The sequence below is a fragment of the Colias eurytheme genome, chromosome 6 (genome assembly GCF_061535395.1).
Source record: "Colias eurytheme isolate Ceu_HAF_F1 chromosome 6, ilColEury1 Martin Lab GWU primary, whole genome shotgun sequence".
NCBI classification, from domain to species: Eukaryota; Metazoa; Arthropoda; class Insecta; order Lepidoptera; family Pieridae; genus Colias; species Colias eurytheme.
Genome location: NC_142985.1, coordinates 5,669,115 through 5,686,218, shown reverse-complemented (window position 1 = coordinate 5,686,218; position 17,104 = coordinate 5,669,115). Strand labels below are relative to the sequence as shown.

At 34.7% G+C, this 17,104-nt stretch overlaps 3 protein-coding genes across 6 annotated transcripts; 2 read left to right on the top strand and 1 right to left on the bottom strand.

The window, feature by feature from the left end:
- The first annotated feature begins 644 nt into the window (after window positions 1-644).
- On the top strand, window positions 645-2,761 carry LOC149907668 (uncharacterized). Its single transcript, XM_090103381.1, has 2 exons — window positions 645-980; window positions 1,760-2,761. Exons 1-2 carry the CDS (start codon window positions 842-844, stop codon window positions 2,659-2,661), a joined length of 1,041 nt encoding a protein of 346 aa, XP_089959507.1. The 5' UTR covers window positions 645-841; the 3' UTR covers window positions 2,662-2,761.
- Window positions 2,762-6,261: 3,500 nt separating this feature from the next.
- Window positions 6,262-11,403, bottom strand: 14-3-3zeta (tyrosine 3-monooxygenase/tryptophan 5-monooxygenase activation protein zeta). Of its 4 annotated transcripts, none has more exons than XM_090102702.1 (5): window positions 11,247-11,403; window positions 8,830-9,167; window positions 8,052-8,175; window positions 7,766-7,929; window positions 6,262-7,197 (listed from the first exon to the last, which is right to left on the bottom strand). In XM_090102702.1, the coding sequence occupies exons 2-5, from the start codon at window positions 9,127-9,129 to the stop codon at window positions 7,042-7,044; spliced, it is 744 nt and encodes a 247-aa protein (XP_089958828.1). In that variant the 5' UTR covers window positions 9,130-9,167; window positions 11,247-11,403; the 3' UTR covers window positions 6,262-7,041. The 4 variants fall into 4 exon arrangements, with proteins under 4 accessions (XP_089958828.1, XP_089958831.1, XP_089958830.1 ...); XM_090102705.1 differs by lacking the exon at window positions 7,766-7,929 and adding an exon at window positions 7,504-7,667; XM_090102704.1 differs by lacking the exon at window positions 11,247-11,403 and adding an exon at window positions 11,091-11,231.
- Window positions 11,404-13,547: 2,144 nt separating this feature from the next.
- RpLP0-like (ribosomal protein LP0-like) lies at window positions 13,548-16,378 on the top strand. The gene is made up of 4 exons (XM_090102701.1): window positions 13,548-13,692; window positions 15,087-15,331; window positions 15,751-15,999; window positions 16,099-16,378. Exons 1-4 carry the CDS (start codon window positions 13,665-13,667, stop codon window positions 16,315-16,317), a joined length of 741 nt encoding a protein of 246 aa, XP_089958827.1. The 5' UTR covers window positions 13,548-13,664; the 3' UTR covers window positions 16,318-16,378.
- Window positions 16,379-17,104: the final 726 nt, after the last annotated feature.

The following is a 17,104-nucleotide window of genomic DNA, read 5'->3' as shown; positions in this document are numbered from 1 at the left end:
TCTTCAAGGACAAGACGTAAGCCTTCTATGTCCTTAAAGATCGGAACGTTTTATTCATAGTCCCCATCGGGAATCGAACCCCCTCTGCTCTATGCTCATGAGTCAACCACTGTACCAACTACCAAGGGAGCAGCTACAGATAGCTAGAGCTATCTATTATTATTATCGTATAAACTTTTAAGATTGGAGAAGTTTAATCATACAATTTACATTCATCTTGAATCGATCGTCATTTACTTACTTTGTCGTCGTAGGTGCATTATTTATCTTGTAACGCTACAATATTCAATCATAAAATATATAGCGATTGAACGTATAGTAGAGATAGACATTATTTTTGACTTATTGTTAACAGTAAAGTCTACAAATTAACAATTTTTGATAAAATTTTAATACTTATATAGTTTTAATACTTACTTAATGAAAGTACTATAAAAACGGCGAAATTAAAAAATATATACGTGCTATTTGCTAACCTACAGTTATTTTTGCCGTAAGGAGCCAGTGACAGTCATTCCAACGTGCGTTTCCAGCACGGCACAGGTAGTGCGATACGAGCCTGGAATACTAAAAACTACCCAATAATTATATGCTTAGACCTTAATCATAATTTTGCACACATTTCACGATATGATGAACAGTGTCGTTCATAGCGGCCACTTCGCACGCACGAAAACAAAGTAATAAAGCCGGTTAAGCATATTTTGAACCGTTTCTTTATACAGTGCACATGTTTCGAGATCGGTGATTCATTTGTGGCAAAAAAACTTAAGGGACTTCGGTGTACGCGGGTGACGCAGCCGAGTCATTGATCCCGTTGCGTTCCCCGGCGGCCGACGCCATGTCGGAGCCCGCGACTCCTGCGGCCGCTCCGCTGTTCCCGCCGCTCGTCCTTGCGATATTTATTGCGTGCGTCGCCGGCGCTGCAAGCCTCGCTAACTGCGCTTTGATAGCAGCAATAATAAGACGGGCGAAAAACGGTAATTTACTTCCATTTCTACTATAATATTTTGATTTTATGTCAACATAAGTACTATAGGTACTCCAGATCCAAGAAACTATTATTATATTAAAGCACTAGATATCAGTAAATAAACATATTTCATTAATTTGTTTAACGATATATTATGTATATGTAAAGTATGTATGTACCTATATCGTGATCTTCGTATTGCAATTATTTAGATCTTCTACAAAGTTTGTTTGTATGTGCAGTGGAATGCAGATGAGTCGTTAGAATCAAGGTCGACATTCGACCACAGTCGATCTGATAAATCAAAAGTTTGATACATTAGCTAAATTATTTTATAAGATGTCGATAGATTTGAGTATTAACTTTAGGTAATGAAACTGAAAAAATTAATACCTTTTAATTTAGATTTTGAAGATATTTGACTTATCGCTGTGTATTTTAAGTTTTATTAAAATATACAAAAAGCCGCTCACCCCGGCTGGCTCTATCTTAAGATGAGAATAAAAATAAAAGGTACATAGTACCTACATATAGTACATACGAGCATAGAACCTCCTTTATATTGGAAATAGGTTGATAATTAATGATAATAGAATAGAATTTTTTAAATAGGTTCAGTAAGTATTATAGAACTTAGTAAGTACATATTATATTGGTACACACATAAAAACTTTTATGTGTGTACCAATATACCACCTAATACCAGCACCAGTACCAATATAAATATGTAGTTATAATACTTTTTTTAAGTTGTAAATTCATTACAAGTAGTCATTCTCTTTTCAGGTCTATTTTGTTTCATCATCCAATTATCGATAGCAGACTTCATGCTGCTCAGTGTTTCAATTGGGCCCGAATTATGGTCACGTAACACACAAACTTGGGACTTTGGCAGAAGCAGTTGTGCAGCATTCAGAGGAATCAGTATTTTCGCGTCGACTGCATCAATATACTTAGTGGCAACTATTGCATTACACACATTAGCGACCATAAATCTGGAAGATAAGCTCGCTGCCCAAAAAGTTAAACGCAACAGTACTGAAGAAGATGAAGAAATGCGGTCTTCGCGTCACAGCCTGGTTGCTAGCAGCGATACATCTACTCCACCGCGAACAATGAATTTGGACTATCGGCTCGTTGATACTAGAGTTCCAATTGCTCCACCCACATTTTTTGTATGGTTTCTGTGTGCTTCGCTAAGTATCCCCGAATTCACATTAGCTACAACAATTCGTCTGGACCATGGTATTGTTTGCAGTTTAGTGGATTCCAGTCATAAATTAAACATGCATTTTATGTTAGCTCTATTTAACTTTTTCCTACCGGTTTTAATCATGACAACGATAAGCTTTCTTATAAGTTTCAAGTTAATATCTAAAAAACGAAATAATTTTAATGAATTGGTACCAGCTTTAAAACTGTCTCTATGCCTCATCGTGGTTTATTTTGTAATGTGTGCTCCGCGAACTCTTTTGAATTTGTATGGAATTTATTCTACAGCCACAATGGATAGTGCAAAAGAGCATACTATAATTAATGAAGATTGGTTAAGATTCATCAATTTGATTTGTAGTAGCTTACATCTTTTATCAACTTTAGTACGACCCCTTCTATGTATATCGTTATTACCCCGAATACGAAAGAAGTTCTCGTTTGGATTTGGAAAAGGAGATGCAGAACATGTTTAAGTAACTAGATGAATAAGGAAAACTACTTATATTCGATGTAAATTGCAATTAACTAATAGTTTTAAAAATACATAACTAGTAATAAACAGTTAAGTATGTATACTGTATATTATTTTGAAATTTGCCCTAAACAATAATAATTTAAACGATAATTCATTTAGGAGATAAGCATTTTATAATTGACAATATAATATAGGTACCCTTATATATTTTTGAAACGATGAATCCAGGCTTTACTCTGTCTAAAACTATTAGTAACCATTTGAAATGCTCATCGATAGGATGTGGATAGGATACTATAATTTGATCTATCACTCGCTTATCGTCAAAACAGTATCATATTACCTAATAGAGTAATAGGTATTTTCTAATAATAAAATTGTATAATAAACTAGCGGTCCGCCCCGGCTTCGCCCGTGGTACATAATATTTACGTTTTCTCTACATAAAACCATCCTCGTACTTCAAGGAACATAATAAAAAAAGAATTATCGAAATCGGTTCAGCCGTTCTCGAGTTATGCGCTTACCAACACATTTTGCGATTCATTTTTATATATAAGATAATTGAATGTCTACATTGAACTTTCATGTTAAAAAAATGAATTGAAAAAGAGTAACTACTATATTGTTATTTGTTAGGTATACATAATTTAATAAAAGTAACCATCCGTTAGCAGTAAAAAAAATAAAAGACATCACAACCGCAAGGCTATTTCGGTAACGACAAATCCCTATTCATTAAAAACGAGCAAATGTTCAGGTCATGGTTTAAAAATATGTACCGATTGTATTGATTTATTGTCATGTTACCGTTTTTTACTGACATTAAATATACGACAAATTAGAAAATGTAGGGCTCAGATCATTCCTCAAAAGTTAACATCAATATTCATTTGATCGGTAGGTAGATAGTAAATAGGAAGGTAGGTTTAGGCCGGTTGCAGAGCTTGAAGCCGTCGGTGAAGCTCTGCAACCGGCCTTAGGGATTTCCCCACTATAAAAATAAGTACCTAGGTACAATAAAGCTTCATAGCTGCTGCCAGAAACCTAAAACCTATTAGGTATTTCCTTTCGTTACGTTCATTAAGGGTCACATGTTCTAGATTTCTCCAATAAACTATCTATCTCAACGCGGATAGTAACATAACTAATAGTCGGACAAAGGTCAGAGTAAAAAGTAAAACGTTTACAAACGTCATACAAGATTTTCCGTTTAACTCTTTGTAACCTTTGGCTCAAGTTCAGTCAGGACAAAATTCGGTAAGATTATTGAAATTATGTTAAACTAGCTGCGTCCCGCGGTTTCACCCACGCAACTAATTAAATTTCTCGTTTTAATCCTTATGTTCCTGTGGGATTCCAGGTACATTACTTCCAGAGATTCAGGAACAGAGACAAAAAAAAATTAAATTTCTATTTTGGTATATATGTATCGTGTATACATCCATACCTACGTATTTAGTGAAAGCGATTATTTTTATATTAAAAGCAACATTCCAATTTTATTATTGGTATTATAAAAAGATAATAGTTTAATAAATAGGTAACTGTACCGCCTAAAAATAATTGGGACACGGAGAACACGGGGTTTGGAAATTGGATATCAATTGCTCGTCGTCGTGGCAGATCAATAAATCTGGAAACCACTGTACCTATTTATTTCAGCGGCAACATCTACAGACATTAATATTAATAAAAAACGTAGGACGTTAGTTTGATATTGTATCATAGGATGGAATATTTTCGTAAAATTACTCTGAAAGGCTTCTGAAAGGAGATATCATCAAAAATTACGCAATGTCGAGTATAGTAATATTATAATACTAGGTTTCCGCCCGCAGCCCGCGCAGTCAAAGAAAAACCCGCACAGTTCCCGTTCCCGTGGGATTTCCGGGATTGCGTCATTTTCCCGGGATAAAAAGTAGCCTATGTCCTTTCTCGGGTATCAAAATATCTCCATACCAAATTTCATGAAAATTGGTTCAGTAGTTTATGCGTGATTAAGTAACAGACAGACAGACAGAGTTACTTTCGCATTTATAATATTAGTATGGATTATCTGTGATACGTACTAGGAATAGGTTAGGAACCGCTAACCGCAGTATAATTTCTTGTATTGCGACCGTAGTACACTAATATTCTACGTTAACATTTTCTTTTACATATATTTAAGAAATATATTCGACGAATTATAGCTGTTCATATATTATTTCATTGGAATGCGTCTCTTTTTTTCTGAAAAAAATTGGTTGTCTGTAAAGTCGGTTTACTGACGATAGTTGAACGTGACATCGTCCGATTGTCCGAGCTTCTTTGTCGCTCGTTCCGCGCTCTCGCTTGCACTTCAAGCCTGGAACGCCTCAAAGCGAGGTAACGCCGCATGAGTCATGTTTTTTCGTGCGTGCAGACGGCTCTATCGAATTATAAGACGTTGTCACGTCAAAAATACTACTTCGAATAATTTGGAAAATCCAAAAGTGCACGCCTCATAATTTTTTTTTAATAAATAATAATTATTATTTTTGTTTATTTAATAACAATTAAACCACATCGAATCAGACCCTGAAAAATGAAAGGGTTCTATTCCTGAGCATACTCAAGCGTAAGAGAAAAAAAAAGACTCGATTAGTAAAGTATTTCGGTCGCTATCGTGTTAACAAGAAAAAGGATCCGCACATACAGACACACGGACGTCCAAGACAGAACTTTTTTAAACTGTTTTTTAACTAGTTTAAATAACAAAAATGACATCAAAAATATCATGAACGTTAAAAATAGTGTTTTTTCTTAATATGTGTGTGTATGTATTATCTTACAAGTGCAATGTATGATACATAAAAACATTTTAAGTTTGAAAAATCAGATGTTTTGCGCGAAGTGACAGTAGTACCCACCTCAACGCTTCGCTTATGAGGCGTGCAAAATGACTATGAACTAAGATATGATGAATCAAATAACCTGCTTTACTACGCCATTTTCCAATACGGCGGCGCAAGCGGAAAAGATACGATGTGAAAAATTGTACATGGTAATTGGTACATTTACTTTTTTACCAAATAATATCTATTATCTTGTAATAAATAGTTTGCAATGACGATTATTTGGAATAAAGATCTATTTGAATTATTGTACCAATGCAATGCATATTTTGATGTGTAATCAAATTATCAAACCTTGTAAGATAGATTTTCCGTATTTCGCAAATCAACCTCAAGAGTATAGAAACTTAATTCAACAGTTTACTGTTGACAACAGAATGTTGATTGATCAATCCTACATTTTCTGTAGAATCTAATGTTATTTTTCTGCATTTATAGGAAAAATTTCATCTTACTATAAATTCTCTTAAGCCCTATCAATAGTATATGATATTAACAGGTCATTTACAATTAATCATGAAATGTGTATGTGTCTACACATTCATCCCAGGTAGGTACCTAGTGGATTTATTATGTTCATGTGCAAATCATTTTCAGACTTCAGCTTCAACCGCCCGTTTTCTAGGAAACGTAAAAAATTGATGATTTATGAGACAAAAATCTTTTTAGGGGTAAATAGGTGGCTGTTTATTTTAAATATCGATTTCTAAAACTAAAAATTGTATTTAATACAAAAGTTTATTGGTGAAAACATGAAAAATATAATAGATTAATGGCTGATAAAATGCAGCAGAAATGTTACAATATTTGTCCATCACAAAATCTATTTTGCTAATAAATGCCTGAAAATTTCAGAATGTTTAAATTGGTGATGGGCACAATAAAATGGTTAATGTCAATAATAATTATTCCTTTGGTTAATTTATTAATGGTCGAGGACATCACAAAAACCACATAAACAGACACTAACAAGTTTTTTGTGCCCTAATTTAATACAGCCATTATGTACAGTTGCGATTTATTACTTATGAAAATCTAAATTTCATCGGGTTATTGGGCGTAATTTAACAATGTTTAAATATAATAACTAATTGCATAATTTTAAAACATTCATCATCATGATCTCCATTTCACTGCGGACATGCGGCGAAAGGAATGTTATATTCGGGGGGCCGACCGGGCTGTTATTACACTATATTTTAAAGGAAAACACTTTTAACTTAAGAAACCGTAATTTTAATAACTTAAGTTATAAATATTTATATTCATCAGGTCAGCTCGATATCTGTAATCCAGTGTAAATACAGAAATACAAAACCGTCAAAGATGACACATAACATTTAATTTGAGACGGATCGCAAAGGTCCGCTGCGAACGACATTTTTTAACATTTTATACAAGCGACGACTCGCGACAGGCGCCGCGCGGCGTTCTCGAATGTTACTCGTTTTCTTATAAAACACCGATGAGAACAAATGCGTGTGGTGGGGAGGAGGCGCCTAGTTGTCGCCGCCCTCGGCCGGCTCGTCGCCGTCGCCCTGCGTGTCCGACGTCCACAGCGTCAGGTTGTCCCGCAGCAGCTGCATGATGAGCGTCGAGTCCTTGTACGAGTCCTCGTTTAATGTGTCCAGTTCCGCGATCGCGTCGTCGAAAGCCTGCAATCACACCGAGCCCTCTATATTCATTCGTTGTTAACGCGCAATCAATATTCAAAACCACATATAAAACACGATGTATTAAATTACTAATAGGACACCTGATGCTGGCTGGATCGAGTATTAGGTGAGTTAATTGCGTTGCAGGACCATGCCAAGGCGATATTAGTCAATTAAGACATACTACGAAGGATGACTCTAACTTCATGCAAAATGATGTGTGGAATTTAAGGTTCATATAAGTTAGTGGGATGGAGTTATATAGTCGCGGTAGCACACTCCATATCTCTGTGCAATATTGAGAACCTGTTTAGCTAAGTGGCAAGCTCGCGCAGGAGAGTTGATAATCTCGTAATAGAATACGGAAAAGTTGAGCGCGAGACCGAGCCTGATGGGATGGGTCGGTTGCATTTTGGCCTTGGCAATGTCGAACGCCTCCTGGTAGGCCTTCTGCGAGTCGTCCACGACCGCTGCGGACAATCGATAACAACAATTACCAATCAGCGTCCTATCACCGTTCTCGCGCCAGCCAGCACAGAGCCTATGCATAACTGACACAAATAATGACCTGTTTGGCGAGGTGGCACGCTTTGTCTGGCGAATTTAAGATCTCATAGTAGAAAACTGAGAAATTTAACGCGAGGCCCAGCCTGATTGGATGTGTGGGTTGCATTTTCGCCTTGCTGATTTCGAAAGCATCCTGGTATGCTTTCTGTGAATCCTCTACAACGGCTGTAATTTAAATTCATATCTAAATAACACAATCATAAAAACCAATTTCGTTTTGTTATCTAATATTAATGAGCATAAATAATAATTACAGTGAATTGAAATTATTTACTCAATTAACTTACAATTTCTGGTTTCTCCTGTGGCCACTTCTGCGAGGTACCTGTAGTAATCTCCCTTCATTTTAAGGTAAAATACTTTACTTTCTGGATTACTAGCTTTAGGGATAAGGTGTTTGTCAAGTAAACCCTGAAACAAAATTTAGAAAATTGAAATAAATAGAAAATAAAAATTAAAACATTTCGAAAAATATACAAGTCAAGCCTATCAAAGATTTCATCTACTGAGAATTCTAAAAATTATTTTCGATGTTAAAGAATGGATTTGTATTCAATTCACGTTCATTATCCTTTCAGCAATACTATCGATTTTTTTTTTATTAATTCCAGTATGGCAATATTTGACGTGATTTAAAGAACGGAATTTAATAAAATTTTAGCGAATTGACATTAAATTAAAAATGCAAGTGAGACACGGGGCAACGAACGAAGACAGGAGAGCAGCGCGCGCAGTGACGCGGCGCAATACGTCACCCCGCCCGCCCCGGCCGCGGAAAACCCGCACCGCGCCCCTTCTCACATGCCTACCTATTCCTATAAACCACCATTAACTTATGCAAATACCCAGCATGACTGCGACCTTTGTTGCATCACGCCTTAAATTGGCAACAAGTAAAGGCGATGACGTCATTTGCGTAGTTTCCTACGCAAAACTGACATCAATATAATTTTAATTTACTCGAAGTTTGTAATATCTGCCGATCTGATTATATTTAATAATCAAATCATCAATCCTGAAATAAAAGAGAAAGAAAATAACTCAAAAATAAGACTCATCACTTACCAGTACATCATAGCAGATTTCTCTGAGCTCCTTTTCTACTTTTACCCTATATTCTTTTGCCATCTGTTGTTTTCTTTCCGATCCTTCGGTTTTCTGTTCAATTGAGGATATGACTCGCCATGACGACCGCCGGGCGCCTACGACATTTTTGTAGGCAACGGAAAGGAGGTTTCTTTCTTCATTGCTGAGTTCAACCCCGGTTTCGGTGACTTCCTTCATCGCGGCCGCCATGTCGTCGTATCGCTCAGCCTGCTCCGCCAGCTTGGCGCGTTGCACCAGTTCCTCCTTGTCGACGGACATCGTGGATGATGTGTGTGAGGACTATATTACTGATGCCCCTGTAATCAATTAATGCTATAAGTAGATGAAGATAAAGGCGAATCGATGAATGCGCGTTCAATAATTTCTCAGAAAGACTAATCGTTTGGGCGTCACTTTCACCAAGTGAATCCAATTGGGTATATGAGTCATCATCAAATACGACGCACCTTCAGATAGAGGCTCACGGGGCGCACGGGCGCAATGTATAAACTCAACGTAGCTCTAAGAGCGACCCTCACGCAAAACGCGACATCGACGCGGCGTCCGTTCGGTTTGACAGCATCTCACAGACTCGGCTCACTGGCAAGGTACGCGCCGTCGCCGCGCCGCCGCTAAGCAAACGCCACTGCGCCAACAGTATTGATCCGCCGACACGGGATGAACACTCCAGACGAAATACGACTAGCGCGACGCTTGCACACACCCCTCACCCTCGCCACCCGCCACCCTACACCCCCACTGCTTGCACCGCACCCTCGCCCGACAACCCGGCGCCTACCTCATTCTACCCTTATCTAGCTTATCTACTATGCTGTTTTCTGTTCAATATCCTGTTGCTAGGGCACTAATCGTGATAATTGGCCTTTACGAAGCTTTTAACCTATCATCAAAAAGAAGGGAAACCAAATAGTAGGTAACTACTATATGGTTCAGTCCAGCATTGATTACTTTTCACTTTATACTAAATCTTGGGTGTGGCAGTATATCTATGTTGTATACAAAGTAATGTATATAACATAAATTACTTTTGAAGCTACCCATAATTACAAATATATGCCAAGACTTTGATTTCCAATCTGAAAACCACATTTATGCAATTTTTAATTTTAATACCAAATGCGACTTATAATATGAATATTTCTTGCACTCTTTAAATTATAGCAGACAGTTGTAAATAAAAATATTACAATAGATTTGCTTTAATCAAGTATTTAAATCTTTTTTAATATTAATTATATTTGGTCATTATTGATTATACTATATCTATAATTGTCCCTCGCAACAGAGTAACAGAGAAATTTGATTATACTAATAATTTTAATAAATAGTATTGGGTTCATATACTATTTGTATTCATCCGAATAATGTTAATTGAATGAAGTGATTAATATTTTCTTAGAAGACCCCATCTTCTAGCGGTAACAAAATGTACAATTCAGACATCAAAAGTATTATAGAATATGATATCATTTTTTTATGAAAATGTCTTAACAAATTCAATGACTAATTTATCAAATATAAATTATCCTTGTCTAAAGGTTCTCTTTACAAAAGGCTTAAAACTGTGCAGCAGCCAGCATCTGTAGCTTAAGATGAGTCATAACATTAAGGTTAAACATAGTGGTGGGTGAATTAGTAAGAAGGATCATTCCAGGCTCACAAATAATCAGAATATCAGCAAATAAATCTACCTAACTATTTATATGACCTTCTATGATGGAAAATACACACGTGCCTATCTCATGTTAATGTAAAAGCAGCTGAGGAAAAGGGTACAAGGAACATTATATTCTGCTTAGAGACACTTAAATCTCATCTTACCGACACTTAACTTTTTATATTAACTATAATGACATAAATCATTATCGAAAAAGATAACGGCGTGACTGAGACGCAAGGCCAAACTACGACGCACTTACTTGGTTCTTCATTTATCGTGATAGAATAGAGTAAAAATATATAACACACATGCCAATATGGTTTGTAATCGAGAACTAAAATAGAACCGTATTAAGAGAGAGACATGTTACAAAAAGAAAAGACTTTAATACCATGCACCTCATTACAAGAATGTTCATATAACTTACGTGTAGTTTTAGTAGGAACAATTTCTATACCACTGTACTTGGCCTACTCTAGTAACTTTTAAATAATATGTGAATACATTTAGATTACATTAGATTTTAATTACTAAAATTTATAACGATAGGTAACCGCACCGCAATATCGTGTCGCCGGCTCTGGCAAAATGGCTGCTTTATGGGACACTCCTTTTATGCGTCACAGTCACAAATGTATAAAGTTATCTTACAAAATACACACTCTTTTAAAATCACGAAATGAATATCACACAATGCTTAATTATCTACACTTACTTGTGAAGGGAATTAAAGTAATTAAGCCAGCGATAGCAACACAATTTCAATTTTTCTCTTGCTGTGAACGATACACTACACTGACGGCTGCGGGGCCAGAGGGGAAACAAAAACGGAACGGGGTTCTCAAAATAGTACTACAAATAGGCCAGCCATCTTGAAACGCACGTATATTTTTTATTTAAACTGTAAGGTATAAATTCTGATGAATGCTGCTGATTTCTTATAAATTTAATGATTAATAGCAAACATATTTTTACCGGAAACTTTTCAGTAAGTATATTTTAGTCTCAAAATATCATATTATTCAAATAATATTGTATAATATTTTTTTATGCTGGCAATATCCACAATATACAATGCTGTGATACAATGTGATACAATCTGTGTGTAAAAATATACCCGGATACAAACTGTATGAGTTTATTTCAATACAGAAGAATACACCCCAAAACTGAACGCATCAACTAGAAAATCCACGAAAAAAGGCTTAAAATAAAGTAAATACATCAGAAGAAAGGTAATCATTCGTCTTTATATTGTAACAAGAGTGTAACAATGAACTTTGGGCACTTGGATGACACTGCCGAGGGTAGCGGTAGGGCCTACCCGTAATAATATATTATAATTAAATTTTTCTTATACATAGTAGTCTTTGGATGTAGGTGTAAAAAAAAAGACTTGCCGACGTAAAACACTCCTTTTTTCTTCAGGGAAAATAGTAACGAAACCGATAAAACAATCTTCGGTCTCTCTTCAAACACACGCACGCATGGTGCACGGTGGCACCTAAAATGCTATGCAAGCGTGAAGTTTTATAACTTGACTTTTGCAAAAAGTCTTCCCTCATTGCCGTAATTATGAAAAAAAAAACCTAACGCTTGAATTTTGACATTGGCAGAAAAACGTCAACTACCAACGTCATTACGTCAAATGTCATGCTGTCCGCTGTTCTCCACAGAGCAAGTAATATAGTAAGAGACGGCACTCAGTACTACGATTTCGAGCTCACGCACACATATGCATGTATTACTTAGGTCAAATCTTATATACCAACCTATGAAAAGTTTACGTCAAACATGACCCACATTGCTGCCAACATTTAAAAGTTGTCGTTGCTAGTGATGTCTCTTTATGAGTGCTAGTATCGATAAAACTTCATATCGATATCGATAAAATTATCGATGCTGGGTAACAGCACTACTAATTATTCTCATCCATATTCAAATTAAGGGAAATTAAAAATAAAACACCAACAATGTAGATCAATAAGTTTATTATAATATTAATTATTTAATAACATTTTTATATAATATTAAAACACACTATTATCAGCAAAAATCTTGCAAAAATTGATAATTCCATTTGAATTTTACTGAATATCTTTATTTAGGCATGTAGGACTTAATTCGGCTTAAATATTATGTGAATACAACTAGATTCACATTTTATACTTTTCCTTGAAATATTTTGCGGGATTTCTATTAAATCTCGTTCTAAATTTCGATACCAATATATCGTTGCCGTTCGGATCGCCATATTGGAATTGTATATGAAGAAGCCGTTGTTTTCTTTGGACATAATAATATCTCCTCTCCAATCGATTCTACAGCCAGAACATGACGTATTAGAGACGTTTTCTCATAAATTGTTTTGTAATTATTATGTTTTATCTTCTATATAGAACAGTCATTGGGTACATATTGCAAATATTTAGTCACAAATCACAATTATCTACACACAAAGATTACGTTGTTTACACAATATAACACTTTTTCTTCTTTTTACACTTTTGGCAGAAATATTACAAATTAAATAGTTCAATTATAACTGAGTAAATAACAAAATCTACGATATACGAAGAACAAATTTTGTTTAACAACCATCAAAACAATAAAATAAAACGCCATTTTGAATTCAAATTTCAAACAACAAATCAACATCAAGACGTTGTCTATGCTTAAGTCTTAACCATTGACAAGAAATCGAAGAAAGAAAGAAATAATTTATTATTGTACTAGCTAAAAATTAAAATGTACAAAAATAAGGTTTAAAAAAAAAGAAGAAATAATAATAAATAAGTAAAACTAAAATATTAAATCTTTTATTGTATGATTACATCGGAGAGGCCAACATTAGAAATATTTTTATTTTTTCTAAATGTTGGCAGGCCAGACTTGACCTTAGGTCTTGGAAAAGTACAAAATAATTTGAACTCTATGTCAATTGAATGAAGTTTAAAATTGCTTGATAATGTAAGCCTAACCAAAACGATGTTCTAAGTGTCGACCCACTGCTGTTCTCGTCAAAATAAATGCACGTGTGCTTCATTTTACTTACTATTATTAATATTATTAATAAAAAGGAAAACGGAATATAATTTAAGGGTACTAAGATAAACTAATTAGATTATACAACATGCCTAAATCAAAACGTGATAAAAAGGGTAAGTAATATTTTTTTCTATAAGTATAACCTATATGCGATGAAATGGAGCACACGATGGAGAATAAAATAGGATTATTAATGGATACCCCGGTATTTCTTTAGAAATTTGCGGCACGAATTAAGGGGGGGGAGGGGAGGGAAAGGGAGGGGGGAGGTAAGGGGAGACCCCCTATAAAGTGGGGGGGTGAGGAAACCCCCCCTTCTATTTATTTTTTAATTTTTTTTGAGATTATATTTATACTAGCTTACCGCCCGCGGCTTCGCCCGCTTTGACTTAAACCTAATAAATTATATACTAAAACCTTCCTCTTGAATCACTCTATCTATTAAAAAAAACCGCATCAAAATCCGTTGCGTAGTTTGAAAGATTTAAGCATACAAAGGGACATAGGGATAGAGAAAGTGACTTTGTTTTATACTATGTAGTGATGTAGTTAGAAATATAACGAAGATTATGGGCTTTCTTGACTGCTCCGGCGCTGCAGAACGTGGCGCTTGCCCCCGTGTACCTCGTTGCAGGCAGGAGTCTTCACTCGCCTTCGTAGCTTCGGCGTTTTGGTCGCCTTTGGCGACCAGCCTCAGCCACTCCGGCTCGCTTGACTCTGCCTGCTCCTCAGCACACGCGGGCGCCACGCTCCTCCGCGCCTCCGACTTTTTAAATACACTCTAGTGTATGACAGACAAGTACCACGTGGAATCGGGGTGGACAGATTCGGTTCTGTGATTAACAATTTGTTTGCAATATACTTACATACAATAATACATTTTTTTTAAATAATTATTTTTCAAATCTTGTAAGTACATATACATATTTGATATAATTTACAATGGCAATGAATGGATCCATTTTATTTTTTTCCACCCATCGTCTCCACATATTCTATAATATTATCACCGAAGTTTGCTGGGTGGTTATAGTTATCTTTTTTAAAAAATCTTTTTCCAACATGCCACTGGGACTCAAATGGGTCAGAGGCAACAAATGGGTTGTCTGGGTCTGAGTGATTAACTTTTTTATGAACATACCCATATTGCCCCAAACAATCATATGCTCGCCCATAACCCATATGAATTGTCCCCTCAGCAATATGCTTTTGAATGAACTATGGTTTTTAATATGTACATTAATTTGTTATCTCTTTCAAACACAATTCTTGTAGTTTTGTCAATGTAACTCAAACAATTTTGAACATAATCTCAAAAATTAAAAAAAAGATTTCTCTGTAATTACACGTTTCCGCACGAAAAGCCGCTAATGTATGTTTCGGGGCATCATTATCGATCGATAAAAATTAAAATCGCGCCGAAATTCGTGCCGCACGTTTCTAAAGTCAACCCGATACCCCTTTAAATTTTATTTGTTCAAGACTTTTCTTACATTTTATGTTACAGTTTCACTTACCAAGACTAATAAAAAGGGACTTCTGTTAAAACAAAAAACTATAGAAGAAGTTAGAAATTCTTTATCAAAATATGAAAACATTTTTGTGTTTTCCGTGGACAATATGCGAAATACAAAATTAAAAGATTTACGTAACGAATGGAAGGATTCAAGATTTTTCTTCGGAAAGAATAAAGTTATGGCTGTTGCTCTGGGACGAACGAAAAGTGATGAAGTCGAAGATCAGTTGAACTTGGTAAGAATCATTCAACCAAATCTAAATGTCTGTAATAAGTATCATATTGTCCCCATAGAATGAACAATCTTTAATCAACAAAATTAACTAAGTCCAGTTATGAATAATTACACTGTACAAGTTTTATTTCTTTAAATTTATATATCCAGAGTAGGGCTCCATTTAATTGTAGCCTGCACTTAATGGACGTTTGGAAAAAGAAAATTTTAGGCATAATTCCTAATTTCAATATATTTGATTTAGTCTTACAAAAAATTAAGCATTTAATGTAAAGTGAATGTTATGGATAAAAAATTTCTAACAGTTTGCCAACTTGCAAGTAAAGTTGTAAGGACAGTTTTGCTGTTATATTTGATAATTTGGACTTATATTATTTTTACATAGAAAAATCTTATTAATATTATTCATAATCATTTCAGATATCAAAGAAATTAAAGGGCCAGTGTGGTCTACTTATGACAAACCGAGATGTTATTGATGTGCTGCAATGGTTCAAAGATTTTGAAGACTCAGAATATGCGCGAGCAGGGTTTGTAGCAACTAAAGATGTGATATTGCCAAAAGGTCCACTTGCAGATTTTTCACACACAATTGAGCCTCATCTCAGAAGGCTCGGCCTGCCCACATCTTTAGAGCGAGGTGTCATTAATCTTATCAAAGAATATCAGGTAATTATTCAAAATATATAAGTATTTTAAGACAATAAAGTAATTTTAAAATTACTATAATTTAATCAACCACATTAACTAAATAACTTTTGATTGCAGGTTTGCAAAAAAGGTCAAGCACTAACACCAGAGCAGGCGAGCATACTTAAACTCTTGGGTATTCAAATGGCAAACTTTAAAGTAGTAATTAAATGCCATTGGACAAAAGGAAAAGGATTCCGTAAAGATATTGATGTACCTAGTGATGAAGAAGAAAGCGATAATGATGATGAAAATAATGCTGTTGAAGATGTTGCTATGGAAGACGATGAAACGTAATATAAGTGCAGTGCATTTGTTTAATTTTAAATATTCATATAATTAAAGGACTATATCTGAATATTGTTTATTTTGATTGAACAAGTATTATTTTCTTACAAAATATTTTAAAAAGTTAGGTGGACTTTTCAAATCAAGAAAAATGAAAAATAATGTATTGTCGAGATCTCAATAGACAGAAATATTTCAAACAGAAATACTCACATTTGCCTATTCAAAACATTTGCCAATTTTGAGATTTTCTTACAGGAATACAATTAAAATTAATACATTAATTGTATTAAAATATTGTGTCAAATATGAATAATAATTGCAAACACCTTTATCATAAAAAATAGGCACAATTTAGGCAAAATTTCCTTGAAAATGCTTTTTCTTGATAAGGAAATCGATTAGTGACAGTTTTGAAATGAACCTGCCTTTATTACTTTTTAAGTCCTTACTCCAAGAATATAATGCAGTCTAAATTCGTAATTGCTATTCTCTTAAGCGCACGAAGGAAAAGGCTGGCAATGTTTCTGGGACGCTTGGGTATAAAGGATTCAAATAATAAAATAATCTGTGTCAACAAAATATACTTTATACGAAGCATATTGATTTTTATTGTTGAAATCATTAATTAGCACTATCATTTTTCATTATTGACAAAAATAAATTAAAGATAATAGAAAAATAATACATAAAACAGGTGTCCATTTGTTTTCTATACATACAATATCAAAGTAACTTAAATTTTTACAAAAAATATCAGTATTCTAACAAAAATCAATTGAATTACAAAAATAAA